This window comes from Thunnus maccoyii, chromosome 1 (genome assembly GCF_910596095.1).
Source record: "Thunnus maccoyii chromosome 1, fThuMac1.1, whole genome shotgun sequence".
NCBI lineage: Eukaryota > Metazoa > Chordata > Actinopteri > Scombriformes > Scombridae > Thunnus > Thunnus maccoyii.
In genome coordinates, this window is record NC_056533.1 from 22,569,589 (window position 1) to 22,589,459 (window position 19,871).

The 19,871-nt window shown below is 40.8% G+C and overlaps 1 protein-coding gene across 3 annotated transcripts; it reads left to right on the plus strand.

Annotated features, from left to right (window-relative positions):
- Nucleotides 1-507: 507 nt before the first annotated feature.
- On the plus strand, nt 508-18,797 carry trim66 (tripartite motif containing 66). Of its 3 annotated transcripts, none has more exons than XM_042416954.1 (18): nt 508-586; nt 4,479-4,698; nt 5,529-5,742; nt 7,593-7,722; nt 8,049-8,165; nt 8,352-8,466; nt 8,734-8,880; nt 9,560-9,677; nt 10,021-10,856; nt 12,907-13,113; nt 13,757-13,886; nt 13,986-14,067; nt 14,162-14,348; nt 15,657-16,576; nt 16,688-16,811; nt 16,928-17,002; nt 18,163-18,315; nt 18,477-18,797. In XM_042416954.1, exons 2-18 carry the CDS (start codon nt 4,690-4,692, stop codon nt 18,711-18,713), a joined length of 3,801 nt encoding a protein of 1,266 aa, XP_042272888.1. In that variant the 5' UTR covers nt 508-586; nt 4,479-4,689; the 3' UTR covers nt 18,714-18,797. The 3 variants fall into 3 exon arrangements, with proteins under 3 accessions (XP_042272888.1, XP_042272904.1, XP_042272895.1); XM_042416970.1 differs by having other exon boundaries at nt 14,162-14,336; XM_042416961.1 differs by lacking the exon at nt 508-586 and adding an exon at nt 598-1,135.
- The last annotated feature ends 1,074 nt before the right edge of the window (nt 18,798-19,871 follow it).

Below are 19,871 nucleotides of genomic sequence, written 5' to 3' on the forward strand. Positions count from 1 at the left end.
CTGTACTTAAGTACAATTTTGAGCTACTTGTACTATATTATTTAACATTATTCCATTATTCCATACTTCACCCCATTTTCAGAGGTTAACATACTAATGTACTTTTTATCCCACTACATTTATTTGACAGCTATAGTTACTGGTTGCTTTGCACAAGATTAAAACCTGTAATAAGCATATAAAATATGATAAATTGTCACATAGCACATTAAACGACATTAAAATGTTGCTTATATGTCAATGCATCAGTAATATTATCCAATTCATTAATATGATATATAATAACGTCACACTATTTTTTTGCTTAGTAAGTATTTTTTTAATACAACTTTCAGCTAAAATAGAGAATTTTCTCATTATAGTATTGCAACTTTTATTTATCAAAAGATATGAATACTATACATAAAGCCATTCTTCTAAACTTTATAAGAATACAGTGTCACGCTACAGCTTTGAGAAACGTCAGAAGTATTGCATGACTATAAAATCTCACGATTAACTGCGAGACTTGCAAGCTCCAAAATTTGGCCGGGCCAAAGAGCGACATCCGATGGGGGGACCGACACTCGGAGCTGCACGGGTCAAGGTAAAAAAAAACCCTCTCACTGTAGACAGACACATAGCGCAGGACAGCTGACATGATTGACAGGCTGACAGCAGAAGTTGCTCCGCAGACAGACTCGTCTCCTCTGGACTGAAAACATCCTCACACGCGCTCACACTGATGTCTACTTATTGGTTTTGCATGAGATGTGCACTTGACATATATATATATGTATACACACAGTTTCTAGATGCTTTGTACTGCGTGCTGTCCGTGCGTGCCGACTTTGTGTTTGCAGACTGTCCTCTTGTGTTTTGGATTGCACCACGCACGATGCCATGATAGGGGCGTAATCTCATGCGCACTTTCTAAAAAATAATATCACGCTCAGTGATGCGCTGGAGGTGAAGCTGCCAATGAAACGCAGAGGATGCGGGGGCAGGCACTCTGCAGCTCTGACTGACACCCTTGTTGTTATTAAACGAGGACGCATTAATAAAGTGCTGTCAGACTGACACGTTTATGAACAGGTGGAACATGAACGTGCCATAAGGAAAATCACTGGAAATCCCTAATTCTCACAGCTTAACAGTGAGTAATAAGACACAACACTGTGTTCATACAGGGATGTATTGTTGTATAGTGATAAATAAGCCTCTGACAGTGACACCATAAATGATGATGGTTGCAAAAATGAAGATGAGCCTGAGTTAAAGCTTCCTCTAAACTTCACAATCACAGTAGAAAGTCTTGAATGTGGCAGATATTATCAGGGGAAAGTTTGCAAAGACATGCCTGTAAATTATGGCTGCACCAGCAATATAGTCTGCATGTTATGATTTTTTGACTGAGTCCACATTCCCTGTGAAAAAAAGCCTGTGAAAAATTCTGGTGTAGAAATACTAAATAAGTATATTATATTTTATTTATATGTTTATGAAAATGTTGAAAATTCAAATTTAAAGATATTTAGTCTAAAAAACACAAGAATCATCATTCAAATCTGTTCAGAAGAGTTCAAGAATATCTGATACTAATATCGATGTTTAGGAATAAAAAAATGTAATTATATATTGGTCAATATTTCCTTAATTTATTTAACATTACACATAATCTAAACATATTTTAGGATCCTTTAGATTTGGTTATTAAATCATTTTGACCATGATATGTTCTGAGAGGGACATCTCAACATGCCAGTGCTGGCTGGTGGATGGACTGGAGACACATCTGGTATGTCTGTAATGTCATTTGTTGTTCCATACGGCCCACATGTACACCGATACTGATCTATATCAGCGATAAGCTAAAATTGTTCTCTTATTAAATATCAAAATGCCTTCCATCTGTTTTATGTATTTTCATTGATAATTAACAGTTTTGTTTGTCAGCAGGTAAAATATTGGCACAGATTGTAGTTACATTTTTAGAAATGAACTTGCAAAAAGCTAAATTAACTCTGCATTCATCACTACTTTTTATATCAATATATGAGTAAATTGCTACAAATAATGTGAAAAATATTACTCACAGTGACAAACACATAGACAAAAGAGAAAAATTATCTGACTCTGCTGCTCTTTGAATCTTTATATCTCATTGTTTCAGTTTCATGGCCCACACTTCTGCTAGTTTGCCGGATGTGCAAATATGTAATTGTTTACTCACACGTTAGCTGACTTTAAAATAACTTCAAGTCCCCCTCCGCTCAAAAAATTATTTTTCTTCTTGTTTGTTCAGTTGGATATTTGAGCTTCATTGTGCAGAATGATGTTTGTGCAGAGTTTCACACTAGAAGGCTGTTTTCATATTTATCTGCTGAAAGTGGAAAGTTTCTCTGAGCTCACTGAAAATCCAGTTCTAAGGGGCAGGCCTACAAGCAGGCTTTGTGACATCACAACTAATTTTGATGCCAATCCTGGTCCAATATTCAACTTACACAAGTGTGATGTGGAAACTTGAAGCCTCCAGTGCACAAACACTGGTAATAGTCTTTACAGTGAAGTAGGAGACATCTTGTGTCCAGCAGTTACGTTTTTTAAATGAACAATATTTGCATCTTCATAGATTCATAGATTCTGAGAGTTTTTATTGAGAAAGAAGGATGTAATGTAATTTTAAGAATTTAAATGTAGTAATTATACTTTTTTGTGGAAAAAACATATCAGACACACATTATTGTTCAAAGCAGAGTATTTTTATATGTCTTAATACATGTCTGGAGGGGATCTTTATAAGAGCGAGAATATGTCAGAGCTGTGTGTCTCAGCTTGTGTTCAACTTCTTCTGGCCTCCAGTAGCCAAACAATAAATGGCTCTTTTAACTGCATGATGCAGGTTATACTAAGTTTTAAAATAGAAGATCTCTGAATGCACAAGAGTGAGGTGTCACAACAAAGAAAGTGAAGCTGCAGTAACAAGCAGGACAAGCAAGTGGATCTGCTTTAACCGTTTGACAGGAGGCATGGTGAGATCCCATCAGCTGTAGCAGTTCAAGCACCCCATGAGTACAAAATATTTAGTGAAAACATCTCATAACAGTCCAGTTTCTGTGTTAAACTTGCAGTGACCGAAGCTGACATCTTGAGCCAAGTCGGTCACCAGGAGTTATTATCATTCAGTAAGGATTTCTTTACAATTTAAACTGATAAGCAGAAGACTAGTGAAGACTCTTTTCTGTGGATGAATTCCTTGGCAGAACAGAAAGTGAGTTGTCTGAGGAGAAAAATGGTAAAATGTCTTAATATTTTAAGACTGGTTGAAGATAATCCTGCTTCCTCTGTGATCTCATCAACCTAATGTTAATAGATGTTACATAGGGGTACTTTCAAGGGAGAGATCACTGCGCAGGTTTCTATTATTGTGACATCTCTTGAGATGGCATGCATAACTGGTGCCAGGTTCACTTAGCTGTGCAGAGAAGCTGGCGGGAGGTTTCTGTTTGAAAGATAAATGCATGGAGAGTGCAGTGAAAGTATGTGCGCAGTCTGAAGATGCTACAGAGCTGAGTGAACAGGAGGCAGCGTGCACTACGACTGACTAATTGTGTTTCAAATTGGGTCTTTGAGTGCACAATGGGGAATGGGATTGCTCTAAGCTCCCCACTGAAGCACCCAAGGATGAGAAAGTTGTCAGATTTGTAGGTCAGGCTGCAGGGGTTGTTGTCAGGCAGACTTGCTCACAGCTTCGATGTCACAGCGGTTTGATTTTGGGCTATATTTGATGGTGGGTGTGTGCTTTAAGTTTCGACTGGTTATAACAGTGTCCTGTTCCCTGTTCCTTTTTTCAAGTTTCATCTGCAAAAGAGAACAGTTGCGTGTTTTGCAGATATACAGTCAGAGTATCGTAGCATTATCCTCTCTGTGTCTAGATTTTACAATTAGCTCATTTTTTTTGCTCTTATGGTATTTGCTGTTCATTTTCTCTAACGTGCTGTTTTAAAATCTTAATTGATTTCACAGTGTTAGAGGGAATTACAGGAGTGTAGCCTAGTCCCATCTGGAGCTTATCAGAGCCTGACCCGGTTTTGGTGTGCTACGTTAGCGTGCAGCTCCGCTGGGACCTGTCCCCTCCTCGTGCTGACAAAGGGATGAGGAAGAAGGCCACAGCCAGCCCAGTATAGCCCAAAACAACCTGAGCCTCACATCACCTAGTCCTGCCTCACACTGCTTGCTCTAAAGACCTTAACAGTGCTTACAGTACAATTCTTCCCTCCTTCCTCATTGTAGGTCACTTGGTCTTCCTTCCTTCATTTTGGAAAGCGCTTCCGGGGATATTTTGCCCTACAAAAAAATAATTATCTTATCTCCCTAATTCCCAATTATTATGCACAGGCTTATTTAAAAAAAAAGGATTAGATTTTCTCCCTTTTTTGGTGGCTGCACCAGCGAGCAGGGGATGAATTTGAATGTGACACTCCTCTCCTCCGCTGCAGCGAGGGGGTCCTACACATGGATGAACTGGGGGAGGAGAGAGCACAGTGAGGCTGTCATGTAAGCCGTCTCCTCTGAGGCCACCTCTCGGTGCGCACTGCTTCCTGCCTCAGGTAGAAACCTCAGTGTTTCTGTTGCTGAGGCGTCAGACTGCTCGCTCTCCTCTCCTCTCCCTCCCACTGAGAAGGCGACTCCACTCTCCAAGGCACTGAAATGGACAAGGTAAGGTATTTATTTTAGCATTCTTTCCTATCTTGATTTTAACACTCTTTTTTTCTGACACAACTAGAGGTTGTTTCTTTTTGTGCAGCAGTTTCTTAATTTTGCACTGTTGATCCTGTGCTTGAACCCCTTCAGGGCAAACTGGGGCCTTTTTGTGTGAAGTTTGCATGCTTCTTATGTTTGTGTTGGTCCCTTCTCACCCCGTCAAACTAGTCAGATATTAGGAAAACCCCTGTTGTTGCCCTTTAAAAAGGCACAGTGTTCAAAACTGGAGTTGGGTGCTGCTCAACTGCAGAGGATGAATTTCTCCACAGGGAGTAATGAAGTATAACTTAGGTGAAAATGACTTTACTGTGCATCATCTTACAAGATTTCTGGTGACAGCTTTTGTTCTCTTTTACTGCTTTTATAACAAACTCAGATGTAAACACCAGGGACTACTTTTTTGATAATGACTGTGAAAAATTATTCTTTGATTTCTTATTTGAACAGAATTTATATCCTCTGTTTTTAATGTTTTACATCACAATGTTGAAATGCTTATGGTTGAAAAATTAAATCAGTTTCTAAATTATAGTACACCAACAATGCTCCTGCACAAGTTTAGTTTTATCACGGTGAGGTTTCACTCATATGCTTCTGAAAGTCTCTGAGGCATGCATGAGCAAAGAAAACAACAACTCTCTGGGGTGTGATCTAGCCCAAAGTAAGGTGCGAACACGTATGTTTCTGACATATGCCACCTCCTCTTTTTATCACTTGGCCCTGTGTGTGTGTGTTCGGTGTATACTATATTTTCAACACGAGGTTATTCTTTGTGTGTCTGTCAGAGCTGCTCAGAGTGTTCAGAGCCAACACTTGCACAGAGCCTGTGTACACTCTGCAACAAGTGGTTGTGTTACCAGTGCACAGATGCACATCAGCATCAGAGAGCCACTTCAACTTCCCAGTACACAGACTTGCACCAACAACAGAGGCCCAGTGCCGCCCAGTGTCCCGACATGCACCAGAGAGGCTCCAGCTCCCTGCCTCCGACTGGACAAGGCAAGCATGGCTATTTACATACTTCAAGAGTGTGTTACCTCCACTCTCCAGGCCAGTATGACAGATTATTAGTGGGGCTGTACAGTCTGTCTCTCCCCTTGTCATCTGAGACAACTGCTTTGTTTTCTTTCTTGTGCCCTGTCTGTTTGTTAATCATGTGTCAGTAGGAACCATTGCAATGAATTATGCATGATGGCAACGATGGTTGATAATCGTTCCTGGAGATCCCTGTTTTATTGCACCTTTATTTAACACGTGGCCCAGATTCTTAGGGGCCTGCATGATTTAATTTTTTCTAATATTAGTGTGTTGCTATTTAAAGACCCTCCAGTATGTGTGGCAGCTTTGTACCCAGCTGCTTTTGCAGATCTTCTCAGCACTAGTTATCAAATCATAATAAAAGGACCGTAGATGCTTTATTGTGATGTGGGAGTGTTACTGTTTGGTTTGTATATTTGTGAGAAAAGCAGTGTGACTGCGCTTATAGACAGGATGTGGTCAGTCACGTTGGGTTTTCTGCACACAGGATGATGCTCAGCTCTCTACCACAGATCTGTGATAAGCAGCCATATACAGGCAGGAGGGGGGTTGGTTGAGGTGAGGCGGCCAGCAGAGAGCAGTAGGGCTGCGTTCATTAGCCTTAACCAGCTATTGTTAGATTAACGTTCTGTGGGCCAACAGTTTCTACAGTGACCTATTTAAAAAGGTGTGAAAGATGTTTTTGAGTGTGTGCCTTGGTATGTGTGTGGTTGCTGTTGCATCAAAAATGGATTGGACAGCACTGAAATATTATGCACTCACATCTTGGTCACTCAATACTCTTTTAAACGGTCCCCCTGCAACCTCAACTTGCAGCCTAATTTCCCACAATTGTATCATCCTTGCATCAAAGTACAGATCAAGGCCAGCCTTAATATTACATGCATGCCAATATAAATCATCATTTTACTTTTACCCACCTACTGTTTTGCCTGTGGGATTCTTCACCATATAGAAGTGTCACAGACTGCTTATACTGTGAAAAGTTTCATGATTTTAAACATGTAATAAGTGTATCAATAGATTAGACCTTTGCCTTTCAGTCATTTTAACAAACCCCTGTGGAAAAAAAATGTCCAGGTACAATTCCTGGCAGATTATACAACTGAAACCTTAAAAACATGCTGTCTACATATCTTCAAAGTATAGTCTGGCAATCCAAGCATGTAATAAATCCTTGAAAATTTAATGTCCAAATTCCTTGCAAGGTTCTAGCAATCAAAAATAGACCATCGGTTTTTACAGGGTGCTCCAGCGATTTTGGTATTGCACTTTAATAATGTTCCGACTTGCAAGAGACAGATTTTTAAAAGAATGGCCAAAATGGCCAGTGGCAGAGCCTGAAATATCCTGACTTTTAGTATCAGCTTTAGGTCAAACCCCAAAAACACATTTCCCATAATGTGACTCAGTAGTGTCTTTAGTTTAGAGCCTCCCTGCCTGGTAAATGTCTTTGTCATTCAAAGTCTTTGTCCCAAGTTTGTAAAGGGGTTTTCTGTTACAGTTTTGTACACTCCAAGCCTAAGCAGATAACCTTTGCTGACACCACAATGATGTCATCAGGGTAATTTTTCTGACTGAGCCCCTCAAGATCCAGAGACATTATAAAGCTTTTTTTACTTTTTCAAATATGCTTAAAATAGTACCAGTACAGGCATGTGTTCTCCCCAAATGTGTTCTCAGCTTTTGCTTACACGCTGCACACTTATGGCGCTCTTCTAGCTGTGGGTGTGAATTGCTTGTCGACTGTTGCTAATACTCAACGCTCTCTCCTTCCTTCCTCCCTCCCCTCCCCCCCGTCTGTTTTTTAGGCCCGGGGTCGTATCCTTGTTCCCTCCTCATGTGCCACTCTCACAGACAGGAGCCCTTGGAGCTGTTTTGTGAGTCATGTGACCTTCTGTGCTGCAGCAGCTGTCACCTGTCCTCCCACAAAAACCACAGGTCAGTCCTCTGACACCCAGCACAAGGACACTGCCGAGAAGGGCTAACCACAGGTTAAAAACTTCCTCTGAGCAACAGCACTCTCTAAACGCCCTGTCACTTTTATCATCACTATCTGCATACACTACCCTTGGCCCGCCTAATGCCTTTTAAGTATTCATACACTTTTGTTTTCTGTGATGTTATAGTACAGTAGTTGCCTCTAAGGTCACCTGCATAATGTCTTGTCCCCAGGAGAAACAAATTTAATTCCGGTGTTCTTCGAGGAATAAATTAATGAACTTTCTATCTGGCTGATGCTGTGATCTTGTGCCTCTCATGTTCAGGGTGGTGCAGATTGGGAAGGCCCTGCAGGATCAGCAGTGGTTGTTTGAGAGCCTGATGGTGCAGGTGGAGGAGAGGAGGTCTGCAGTGGAGAACAATGCCAAGCAGATAGAGGACAGGTTGGTTTAGACTCAAAAAAATACTTAAATCTGAGCAGCATCTGTCACAAAAACTCAAAAATTGAACAGTGTTGAATATAGAAAACTAATGCATAAATTAATGTCTGGAATGGTGCTAAAATCTTCTGCATCTGAGATTTTTCTGCTAGGAGTGAGACATTTATTTTCTCTTTTCTGTCTTTGTAGAGTTCATGGAGTAAAGATTGCACACAGGAAGGCGGAGAACCAGATTAAAATGGCAAAGATGATTATGATGAATGAGCTTAACAAACGAGCCAACCTATTAATAGAGCAACTGGAGGTAATTACTGTCTCTCTTTCTTTCTTTCTTATTGTTCAGCCAGTCGTGAATCTGAATGTAAAGAATCAGTAACCGTTGTGATGCAATCAGTCTTGAAAGCAAGCAAATGCGAGTCCAAAGTAATCTGTCAAAGCTGCTTAATCCAACATCTCAGGAACTATATCTGTCAAAAAAACCACAGAGCCATTGATTAGACCACAGTCTAGTCATGACTCTCTGTGTGCCAGTGATTACACATAACTGTATGCATTTTATTGGTTCTTGCAGAAAATCTCAGAGGACTTCCAGCAGCGTCTGGAGGACCAGCTGCAGGGGGCAATAGAGATGTGTGGCCAGCTGGACCATGTGCAGAAGTTCATCACCTGGGCTACAACTCACCATTGCAGAGGCCCGGTGCTCTTCAGCAGGGCACTGGTATGCTGACAGGCCAGTCAACAGATGGCCAGTGTCTTACTGTAACACACACAGTCCTATGAGGAAGCAGTAATTCATTTCTGTGGGGAAGAAGAAAAAAAACCCAGGGCCTCTTTTTTATTCCTCATTAGTAGTTACCTGAAGTCAGTTAAAGGGATTGTTAAGCCTGCTGTTTTAGCACACGTCAAATGGACTAAGTGTAGGTTTATTTTTAAAGGGGAACTCCACCATTTATACTCATAAAGGTCAGTTTACTAGCCACACAGAGTACTACTCAGCCTGTTTTACAATGTATTCTATATCTCTGGAGGACCTTTGTCAGTGTTGAAAACACTGTTGTCTGGTTTTTATGGAACTTGATCCACATGAGGGACAAAAAGTTAGAATATCTTTGCTTCTCTGCTTCAATTTTGAGAATTCTCTTTTAAAGTTGTCTCTTGTTCTTTATGGAAGTGCAGTACTAAAGTGCGACTACTCTTTTAACCTAAAGTTGAATGTTAGATATCTGTGTTATTGGCGTTTGATCCCAGTGGCTTGAGTTTCAACGAAAATCATAAATCATTGTCTTTCCAGGTGTGTGTTGAGTGCTCATCCGTAATTTTACTATGGAAGTCAGTGATGACATTTGAATACAGAAGTCTCTGAAATGCAATATAGAAAATATATATTCTTCTTTCAGATTTCACTCCAGATGCAGCAACTGCTTGAGCCATCACTTCACCCCGACTCTTGGAGTCCCGTGAAGATCAAATTCAACTGGGATGCTAGTTACTGGACGAAGCAGATTTCCTCTTTAGGTAAAATGAATGTCGTTGAAGCAAGCTGGAATATTACAATACTACATGATGAACTCTCACCAATCAAAATCGAAGTAATGCATTAGAATAAAAAAATGAAATGTTTTGCATGACAGAATTCAGTGAATTTCTTAAAGGTTTTTAAAAATGTTTATGATGAAATTATCAGTGTTTCTGAATTTGTTTTCAGTATCCTATTAATATTTTTTTTTTTGCAAAAGGAGATCCCTACCCATTCAACAGGACTTTATACAATGTAGTTATTATTATTAATATTATTTTATGCATGACCTATGCCATGTTGTTTTTGAACACAGCTCTTAATGTGACTGTTGCTCTGCAGGCCAACTGACTGTTGAGGGAGGAAACTTCACCTACCCTCAGGGTTTGGCCTGCTCCAGTATTCTGAGGCCACAGCCTATCACCTGCTTGGCTCTGCCGTCTGTGTGTCACAGAGGACTAGAGTCAGGCTGTGGGTACCAGACCTGCTATGAGTCCCAGATGTGTTGCCTGCATGGTATTCCCTCTCAGCCAGATCTGCCCAGACTGGACAAAAGCCAGCTGGGAGCCACAATTTACAACTCCAGCTGTGTTCAGCCCACCCTTCTCGCTGCCTCCCTGCACCAGAACCAGCAGCTCCAGAGGTGCTGGGACCCAAACAGCTCCTCAGCCTTACAACCATCCTCACAATCATCCCCTGTTGCGATGATCCAGCTCAATTGCAGTCGTGCATCCTCATCCCAGCCACAAGCCGCTGCCTCCCAGCCCCTGTCTCAGACTAAATCTTATCTCTATCACCAACACCAGAGGGAAGCTCTATCAGACAGCCAGGCTCAGCCAAGTGCAGACCGTAGCAGGCCAGGCCGGGGCCAAATGCATGGCCAGCGTCAGGGGAAGGTGCCCACTAGCACAGCTCTGCAGCAGGAGCTCAGTCACACAGCTGTGGACCGAGATGTGATGACTGAAGAGAACTGGGAGGAAAGATGCAGAGTTGAGGAGACTCGCGGACAAACAGCAGCGGTTGAACGTAGAGAGCTACTGGATGAGGAGCTGCAGCAGAACAGGAGGGAGCAAAGTCCTGTCCAACAGCAACATCACTTCCAAGTTTCTCCAGCAGCAGAGCTGAGAAAAGAGAGGACAAGACCTGCACTGATGCTCAGAGACCACAGAGATGGCAGGGTGAGAGATTAAGTTAACAAAACAGCTTGACTGATACTGGATATTGGCAATAAATCTATTTTTTAGCTACCATTAAAAATTGTTTTGGCAAGGATCTCTCAAGTTTGTTTTGGCAGACATATAGTAATATTTGTAACAGTTATATATGTAACTTTGCTGGGAATAAAATTATTATAGACACCTAAAATTAGCAAAACTAATACAACAAAAATGCATTTAACAAGAAAAATAAGGGATAAATTCAGCCTGTAAAATATTCATGTACTGTAATTTCTCATTTAGCCAATATATGCCCTGCAGATTGGTCAGGCTGTACTTAACAGCACATCAGTATATAAAATACATTGTTCTGGTTGGAATAAACTTCATAAAGTCACGTAGTGAAGCAGCATAGTTATGAACATCATTTAAAAATTTGGCAACAGCAGCTGCTGTGAGATCAAAGTAAGGCATGCGGTGGGACTTTGTGTACCTTGGTCTTCAATTTTTCATTTCACACGTGGTTCTGCAAAGTTTCTATGGGCACAAGAAGTTTCAACCCAGCTCACATCTCATGATATGGTAAAAACCACAGAACTCTGTTTACAAACACCTCTCAAAACCACAGTGCATCGGTCAGGTTCAAGCTCATTTCCTATGAAACACAGAAATTCAAACACTTCCTGAGAAAACACAAGCAACAAGACAAGGCTGATTAATAGGCAACAAAGCCTAATTTGGAAATAGTACCATTAAGTGACAAATGCCATTTAAGTCAACACAAAGCCAGTAGGAAAATGTTATATTTATGGGAAGCAGTTATTTTATTTATTTCTGAAAAAAAGAGAGTGTTGAATCCAAGGCAGGACTATATGTTCACTATTAATTGTAATCCATTAACGACTGAAACTAAAAGAAAACTGTTTATTTTAATGCCAGAATGATGACTTCCCACAGATGACAGCTAGTCTGAAAACAGATGGTACAACAGAAAAATGCTTCTTCTTTTATGAAGAAAGGGTGACAGGAAAACAAAGAGCTGCTCTGACAATTAAAGTTGAGCTGTTTATAGCAAAGCATCCTAGAAACCAGGAGAGCACTGTTCAACATAATCATACTTCATGTCAGAGATTTGAACAACCGCATAATCGCCTCTCTAAAAATCCTCAAAATGTCCGATTACAAACACAAATATCTATTGTCTTTACGTTTTCAAGTCATATCATCTGAAAATGACATGAAACCACTTGGGTGCAGTCATTTACTGTATGTACTTAACCTGTCATTAATGAGTCGCTAAGGGAATAGTGGGAGCTGCCAGTTTGATTTCAGCTCTGGTTAGCGCTCTGAGATAAATTCCAACACCCCCCACCCCCATTGTTCCAGAGAGAAGGATTATAGTCTATTTTCCTCCACAGTCACAATCTTGCGTACCTCTCCCGAGGGGCATGGATCAGGTAAGTGTTTTAATCGCACGATACTTAAGAGCACATGCTCTGTTGTCAGCCTGGCCTGAATATGTATGATCGTACACTAGAAAAAGAAAAAAGAAAAAAGAGGGGACGCTTCAAAAGAACTGGTGTGAAATGATTTGTCAGCCCTCCTGCTTACATTAGCTGAAGACAAGGCTGATGTGTGTAAAGGAGCTTTTTGGGATACTTGCATTAATTAAATTGAGGAGGAGGAGAGTGGAGTAATAAGTGATTTGCAGTTGGCTTAATCAAAGGGCCACACTGCAACCCGAATGGTATATTTACATATGATAATTGGTGTTGTAACCAATCCTTTCATTGCCTGTACAATAACAGTAATATATGCAGCCATGTTTATAAGGATTGAGTTGTTTTGAATTAGTCTTAGAATAGGCTCTGAGTGATGTTTTTGTTAATTTAGTGTGTGCCTGTGTGTGTGTGTGTGTGCGTCCGTATGTGTGCCTAAGTGACACTCAAGGTTGTTTCCTGTGTGCTCCTTCTCTCTCCTCTCTGTTGTTAAGGGCATGAACAGGTGCATCTGTGCACGTGATACAGCTTGAAACCGCTGCTCAATTTTGTATGTTTTCTGCTCCTGACAGAGATCCACGTCCCTGGAGGTGTCCATGACAGCCCACGAGTGTGGATCTGACGTACAGAGCAGCAGGCTCAGCCCTAGTTCAGTGTGCGCGAGGAGGAAGAGACGCTCCCAGAGCATCCCGGCAGAACTGGCAGCCCCATCCACCAGGCCTTACACTGAAAGGCCCACAGGATGCACTCCCAGCCTGGAAGCAGGAGCTGCACATAAGGTATCAAAATATAATCATGCATGGGGAGGAACTGAAGCTCTGCTGTCAGGAAGAATAGAGGTGATTCCCACAGAGAGAGCAGATATTCCAAAAGTAAACTCGCAGTAGTTGACAGAACTTGCTCAGTTGTCATGGACTTGTAGATGTTCAAATTTCGATATTTTCTGACCACTTTAAGGTCTTCTTGTCCATGTTAAATAATAAAGACGAGAAAAATGGAAATTTGAACATCTATAATTTCATGACAGCTGGACAAACTCCATTTGCCAATGAAGCTCATGTGATTGTAAGCTCCAGAACAGCCACTAAAGAGACCTTGTGGTGAGTTTGTTTTCTCAACTGCTGTGTCTGAGGTTGAGAATGAAATCTGCCTTTAGCTTCAGATTTGATCCAAATATATATTTTATAACACTTCAGTCAGGAGAAAACGAGTAGTAGTGGCTCCAGTTTTGGCAATGTTTGTATTTTAATACTTAATTTGAAAGATAACATGCTTCTATAACCACCTACAAAACCTTTTACAAGTCAGTGTTTGGATGAAACCCTCCCACTGTGGTCAAGTTATGAGTAAAGGCAAGTTCTTCTCAGCCTAAGACGTTTTTACAGTAATACAAGTTTTACATGATGTCTGTTTTGTTCCTAGTTTGCTGGTAAGGATCCCAGGCAGAGGAGAGCTTCAGATGGCGTGCTTTGTGTTGTCAAGGAAACTTCGTTTGACATGGCCCCCTCCAGAGGCTACCGGTCTCCATTACTGTCCTATAAGACAGAGCCAGGTGCTGGAGAATTGCTTTCAACCATTTACTTACATCCTTGATACAAAATACAGAGTTTTTGATTACATGCATCATACAATACATCTTCCTCTTTAATAGATCACTGTTTTACTTATGTAAATGAAGAGATTGACTATGAAGCCAAGGAAAAGTGCAGGTTGTCACGAAACAGTCACAACAGGTACGTATTTGTAAAAACATCTGTCTGTGCAAAAAAAAAAAGTCATGAAAATAAGTTGTAGTTTTCATTATTTGTTGTCTGCTTGCCTCTAAAGCAACATAGATGTTCAGAAGGACTTGGGAAGGCCCAGGGTTCCAATGGTTTGCTTAGAGCGCCTCAAAATCCTTGTGTCTCAACTCCCTCCACATGGAAGACGGCAGAGTGACCCTTTACCTGCCAGCACGACGGAGAAGAGTGAAAGTTTGCTGCAGCAGAGGACCTGGCATGATGTAACCCTTGAAGTATATCTTATTAATTTTTATACAGTAAAGGCAAGATTAAGATCATTTGAATTTACTGAGCTCATAGGACTTGGTTTTACAATCTTGTATTGTAATCAGCAATCATTCAGTGAGTAGGGCTAAGGGGTAAACCATAGACTGTGTAAAAATGATGGACGTAGCCACCATGACGTCATGGGAGTTTGCGGACTCCTGTTTCAAAGCCTGGAGTTTGGCATTTTGTGATGAGAAGTGACCATATTTGGACGAGAGTGTGGAGCTGGGGAGGAGCTCTCCAGGGTCCAAATACAGCACCTCATGCACCGCCGTGGTAGCGACTTGTCAATCATAAAGTTGCAACGCTCTAAAGCATACCCTGCTTTATCGTCTATTTTACTCTAAATGGAGCCATAATTTACAATATGAACATCATGCTGTATTGAAGAAGACTTGAAACTAGCGATTGAGACCATAAACCCATTAGGAAAGTGTTTACTGAGGTAATAAATCAAGTGAGAAGTAGGGTTGATTTCTCATAGACTTCTATACAAACAGACTTCTTTTTTGGAGCCAGTGGAGTCACCGCCTGCTGGCCATTTCGAGAGAATGCAGGTTTAAGGCACTTGTGCACTGGCCTGATTTTTCATATATTTTAACAGAAAAACACTAAAGATATGATTATTGAAGTATATTGAAGTAGTATTTTTTTCAATTAAAGGCAATATTTTTTCATCCCTGTCAAAATGTGCTTTTAAGTGACATGACATCATATTATGAAATACCCATGTCATGCTGAGAGCTGACCAAGTTCAATACTTTTTGAAGTAAAAAAACTACTTTTGAATATCGAAAATTGTTGACATTAAAAGTTACATTCTTGTTTACTTATTTTTGATCAGACAGTTCCTGATTTTAATCAAAATCTTGTTTTTAGAGTATTTAATGTAGCCAAAAAAGATCCAACTGCTTGCGATGAGACAACATTCAACATTTGAGAACTGTTGCTTCTTTTGTTAACAGAAAAAAAAGTGCTTTCAAATGATACATAAGGTTTACACATTTGCAAATTATTCTTATGTTTGGTCTTGGAAGGCAGTTTAGATCAATACAAAAATGATTTCAGGGTTTCATCCCCCGTAGATGATGTAAATTGTTTCCTACAGTGTTGGGGTGATTGCTACAAATTATTATTTTATTTCATACATCTTAGAAATCACTGAATATTCTAGTTAACATGCTGTTAAGAGGTTTTATAAATAGATTTTAGACAGCATCAAATATCAAAAATAATAACTCTCCTCTCCTCTCTTCTCCTTGTTATAAATGTAGGGTATAACTGGAGGCTCTGAGACCATGAGGACCACACACTCAGTCACAGCGCCACCATATGCAGAGCGACAAACTTGCAATCAGTCTACCACACACATAACCAGCAGTGAGTTTGACACCCGAGGAAGACTCAGCACTCGCACAGTATCTACACTGCCATCCACTGACCCTGAATATGTGCCACAGGGTTGCTCTGCACTTGATCTGGACTCGGACTCTGATCCCAGGTCAGTCTCAGAAGTAGCAGTTGTTTCTCTGGTAGATCCAGACTGTAACCCACAGCTAGACTCAGATGCATCACCAGAGTCTGACTTAAACGCAGAGTCTTCATCTGAGGCTGAACTTGAATGTCTGGCTGCGGAGAAATCAGCAGCTGCAGGGGCAATGGGGCCTCGTGAGGAAACTCACATTGTGGGGGATTCAGAGCCAAGTCTTGAATATGAGGCAGACCCAGAGTCAGATGCAGGAGCGGGATCTGAGGATGTCCAAGGGCTGGACGCTGATGCAGAATCAGGCGATGCTGAAACCGAGTCAGATGTCCAGCCTGAATACGATCCCAGTTTTCAGGCAGAAACTGATTCTGACGTTGTATCCGATCAGCCACTGGACTCTCAAGGCTCCTTGGAGTCTGAACTCGACATTGAATCTGAACCTGAACTGACAACAGACGACCCACAACCGCTTCGCTCTGACCTGGAAGAGGAGTCCCACATTGGACCTAGTCAGAGGCCGCTTCTAATCGCAAACCCAGTCCTGCAGAGGGGGAGGGAGGAAGTCCAACCTGAGCAGGACAATGCAGAGATGGAGAATGAGGACTTCTGTGCTGTGTGTCTGATCGGCGGGGACCTGCTGTGCTGCGATCGCTGCCCAAAAGTCTTTCATCTGTCTTGTCATATCCCGTCTCTACTAAGCTTCCCTTCGTAAGCTTCTTATGTTCTCACCTAAAATACAAATGTTCACTGCAATCCTCTCATGTCCTATTAAACTGTTTACGTGAAGCTGTTATTGTTAACCTTTCTTATCCTGCTCAGAGGTGACTGGGTGTGCAGCCTGTGCAGAGATGTTGTGCAGCCAGAGGTTCAGTATGACTGTGAGAATGAGAGAACGTCGGGGGAACACACATCGGCACATGGACTGTCTGCATGTGACCAGAGAGTAAGTCAAATTTATTAACCATCATTAATAATGGCGGTGGTGTTGTGGTGCTGGACATGTTCAGTGTTTTCTGTGATTGAATTTCCTGCTTTTTTTCTTTCATGTTTGGTTTGTAGAAATGTGAGCGGCTGACTCTTCTGATCTTCAGTAACATCCTGAGTGCTCCCTTCCATGAGCCTGTCAGTCCACTTGTGAGTGATCGCCCTTTTCTTACAGTCCAGTTACAGTAAAAGCCAACTCCCCTTCATTATCTCATTTATTTGTCATTATACTGTGCCTGTAGCAAAGTAGCATCATGAACAGTTTTTCTCATGTTTCTGCTTACATCAACACACTTTTTATTCATTTTGGGCTCAGAGGGATTGATAACGAGCAAGCTCTACTCAAAGAAATAATTAAGCGTTTTGGGAAATATGCCTATTCATTTCCATGCTGAGAGTTATAGTAGATGAGAAGATTTATACATTAGTATCTGTTCCTTGAATATGAAGCTACAGCCAGCAGGTGTTTAGCTTAGCATAGCATAAAGACTGGATACAGGGGTAGTCTTTGCAGGTTTCCTGGCAATGTTGTTGTGATGACAACACTCCAGGAAGTCATTGGTCCCGCCCAAGATTGCAGTTTTACAGAGGCACAAAGGCAACTGCAATCTGTCATTTTTAAACTTTGGTTTTTGTCCTGATTAAACAAACAAGATATAACATGTAAATTGGTGAGGTTTAGGTGGTTTTTCTTAAATTTGCACAGAACCAGGCTAGCTGTTTCTCTCTATTTCCAGTCTTTTTCTTTGTGCTAAGTTAAGCTAACTGGCTGCAAAATTGTTTTTTTGGCATCTTGGCCTTTATTGACAATCAAGAGTGTAGAGTGAGACAGGAAACAATGGGAGGGAACAAAGGTCTTTCGACTTAATTTTTAGTGCACAGACATGAGAGTGATATCAATCTGTAAGCCTAGTGAAAGAGAATAAGTGCATTTCCCAAAACTATTCCTTAAAGCTAACCTCCTCTTGAGTCCAGTGAGGTTAAAATTGCAACCATTGTTTATCAATGACACTATCAAGACTTGTGTGTGCATCGCTGATCCATCATCGTTTGAGCCATCAGCATATTTAACAAGGAATATTTTATCAGCAAGAGGAAAAAGGATTGACTGATTTAGATTAAGACTCTGTTAGCATGGACGTACAGTAATATTCTTCAAACTGCAGTGGCCTGATTTACGTCAATTTGTTTGATGCATTTTGAAGGCAGAAAGATCTACGAGGCAATTCAGTTTGAATGAGTTAGAGGAAATGAAAGTGGCTGGGTGGATTATATAAAAGTCCCAGATACTTAACTGCTTTCTCATGCAGGCTCGTCATTACTACCAGATCATCAAGAGGCCCATGGACCTGTCTGTGGTCAGGGCCAAACTCAACAAGAAGAATACCCGACATTATAACTCGCCAGACCAGTTTGTTGCTGATGTCTGTCTTATGTTCCACAACTGTGCTAAATTCAATTATGTAAGTTAAAATTTGACGACCTCTGTGTGTATTCAACATATCATTTTACTCATACTGAAATTACAGTCATTATCATGATTATAATTGATCTCAGTTAAAATTGATCATACCTTAAATTGCACTGATCTGTGTGTAACAGCTCTTTCTCTCTCTGACCACAGCCTGACTCTGAAGTGGCCCAAGCAGGACGCAGCTTGGAGGCGTTCTTCACCTCCAAGCTGAAAGAAGTTTTCCCTGACAGAGTTTTCCCTGTGGCTGAGGCGGACAGTGACAGTGACGAGTACGATGAGGCCTACAGGGCCGCTGAGAGTGGTTTCCCCTGGCCGGAGAGGAGGGAGCAGTGTCACAGGAAGAGGAAGAGGAGACACTCTCTCAAGTCGAGGAGACATCACTTCTAACTCAGAGGTGAATGGAGTGCAACCAAGGACACATGAGTATGCTGTATTTATGTGTAATTATACTGCTTTGTTGAGCAGCCTTGGGTGGGGGGTGGGGGTGGGGGGGTTTCATGCCGTAATCTAACAGGAACAATGCAGTATGTTGTGGTTTGCAATAATATCACAGTGCTGCCATCTAATGGCAGCTAAACATAATGAAACAATATCTTAACAACAACACAAGACAACTGAACATCCCTGCAGATTTCAGTTGAACATATTACAGAGAGTGAAAAAATGGATTAAAACAAATTTAGGTTACATACTATAAGCTGTGTATTTGAACGCATATCCTGTTGGAGGAAAGGGGTCAACAAACAAGAATCCAGAGTTTGTTGGGTTGCTTCTGCAGCCTGTTATAGAAGAGATTTGATGTTGTAATTGCCACCATCTCATATCATATTTTGCCCATGATACCCCTCTGATGCACTGGAAATTACTTAAATTATTAAAATCATTTACCTGAAGCTTTACGCTATATTGTACAAAAAGAATGCTGTTGTTGGATGTTTAGTAAACTCACTATGTGTCTTTATTAAGTGGATTTCTTGACTTTTTTTTAGGTGAATATAGCCCTGATTATACACAGCACTTTGAAATATTGTATTTACCACCTTGGTAAATGTTCAACATATTTATACATGTGTAACTGTATAGAAGTTTATTTTATTATATTTGCCCCTTTCTTTTTAGTGACTAAATGATTGCAGGCAATTATCATAGGTTTGATTATTTGATATAATTATCAGTAGCTTTCTTGAAAAGCAGCACTGAATCTGACCCGAATGATGCAGAGAATGAATGATAACCAGTGTTAGACCTCAACAGGTCATGGAAATGTACATGTTTGTAATATGATTCAATATCTGTGGATTCAGATCGAAGAGAACAGTACAGTAACTGTCTGTTAGTTAGAGGTATTAGAGGAAATCTGAGGAAATTGTACATTTAACCATAAATTAAGTTTGTGTACATTTTTGTTCCACCAGTGTTGAAAAAGAAATGTTTCCCTGTTATCTTAAGTATCTCAGGCCTAGTAAGAGTGAAATTGATATCATTCATCATTGATAATTATAAAACTATCCTTGCAATTTGTAGTTACACAGTAGAGAGGAAACA

What these genes read in the sequence shown, in the direction of transcription:
- trim66 (XM_042416954.1), top strand. An exon ending in TCCTCCCACAAAAACCACAG is followed by an intron (nt 7,723 to 8,048) that starts GTCAGTCCTCTG and finishes TCTCATGTTCAG; the next exon opens with GGTGGTGCAGATTGGGAAGG. An exon ending in ACTGTGCTAAATTCAATTAT is followed by an intron (nt 18,316 to 18,476) that starts GTAAGTTAAAAT and finishes CTCTGACCACAG; the next exon opens with CCTGACTCTGAAGTGGCCCA.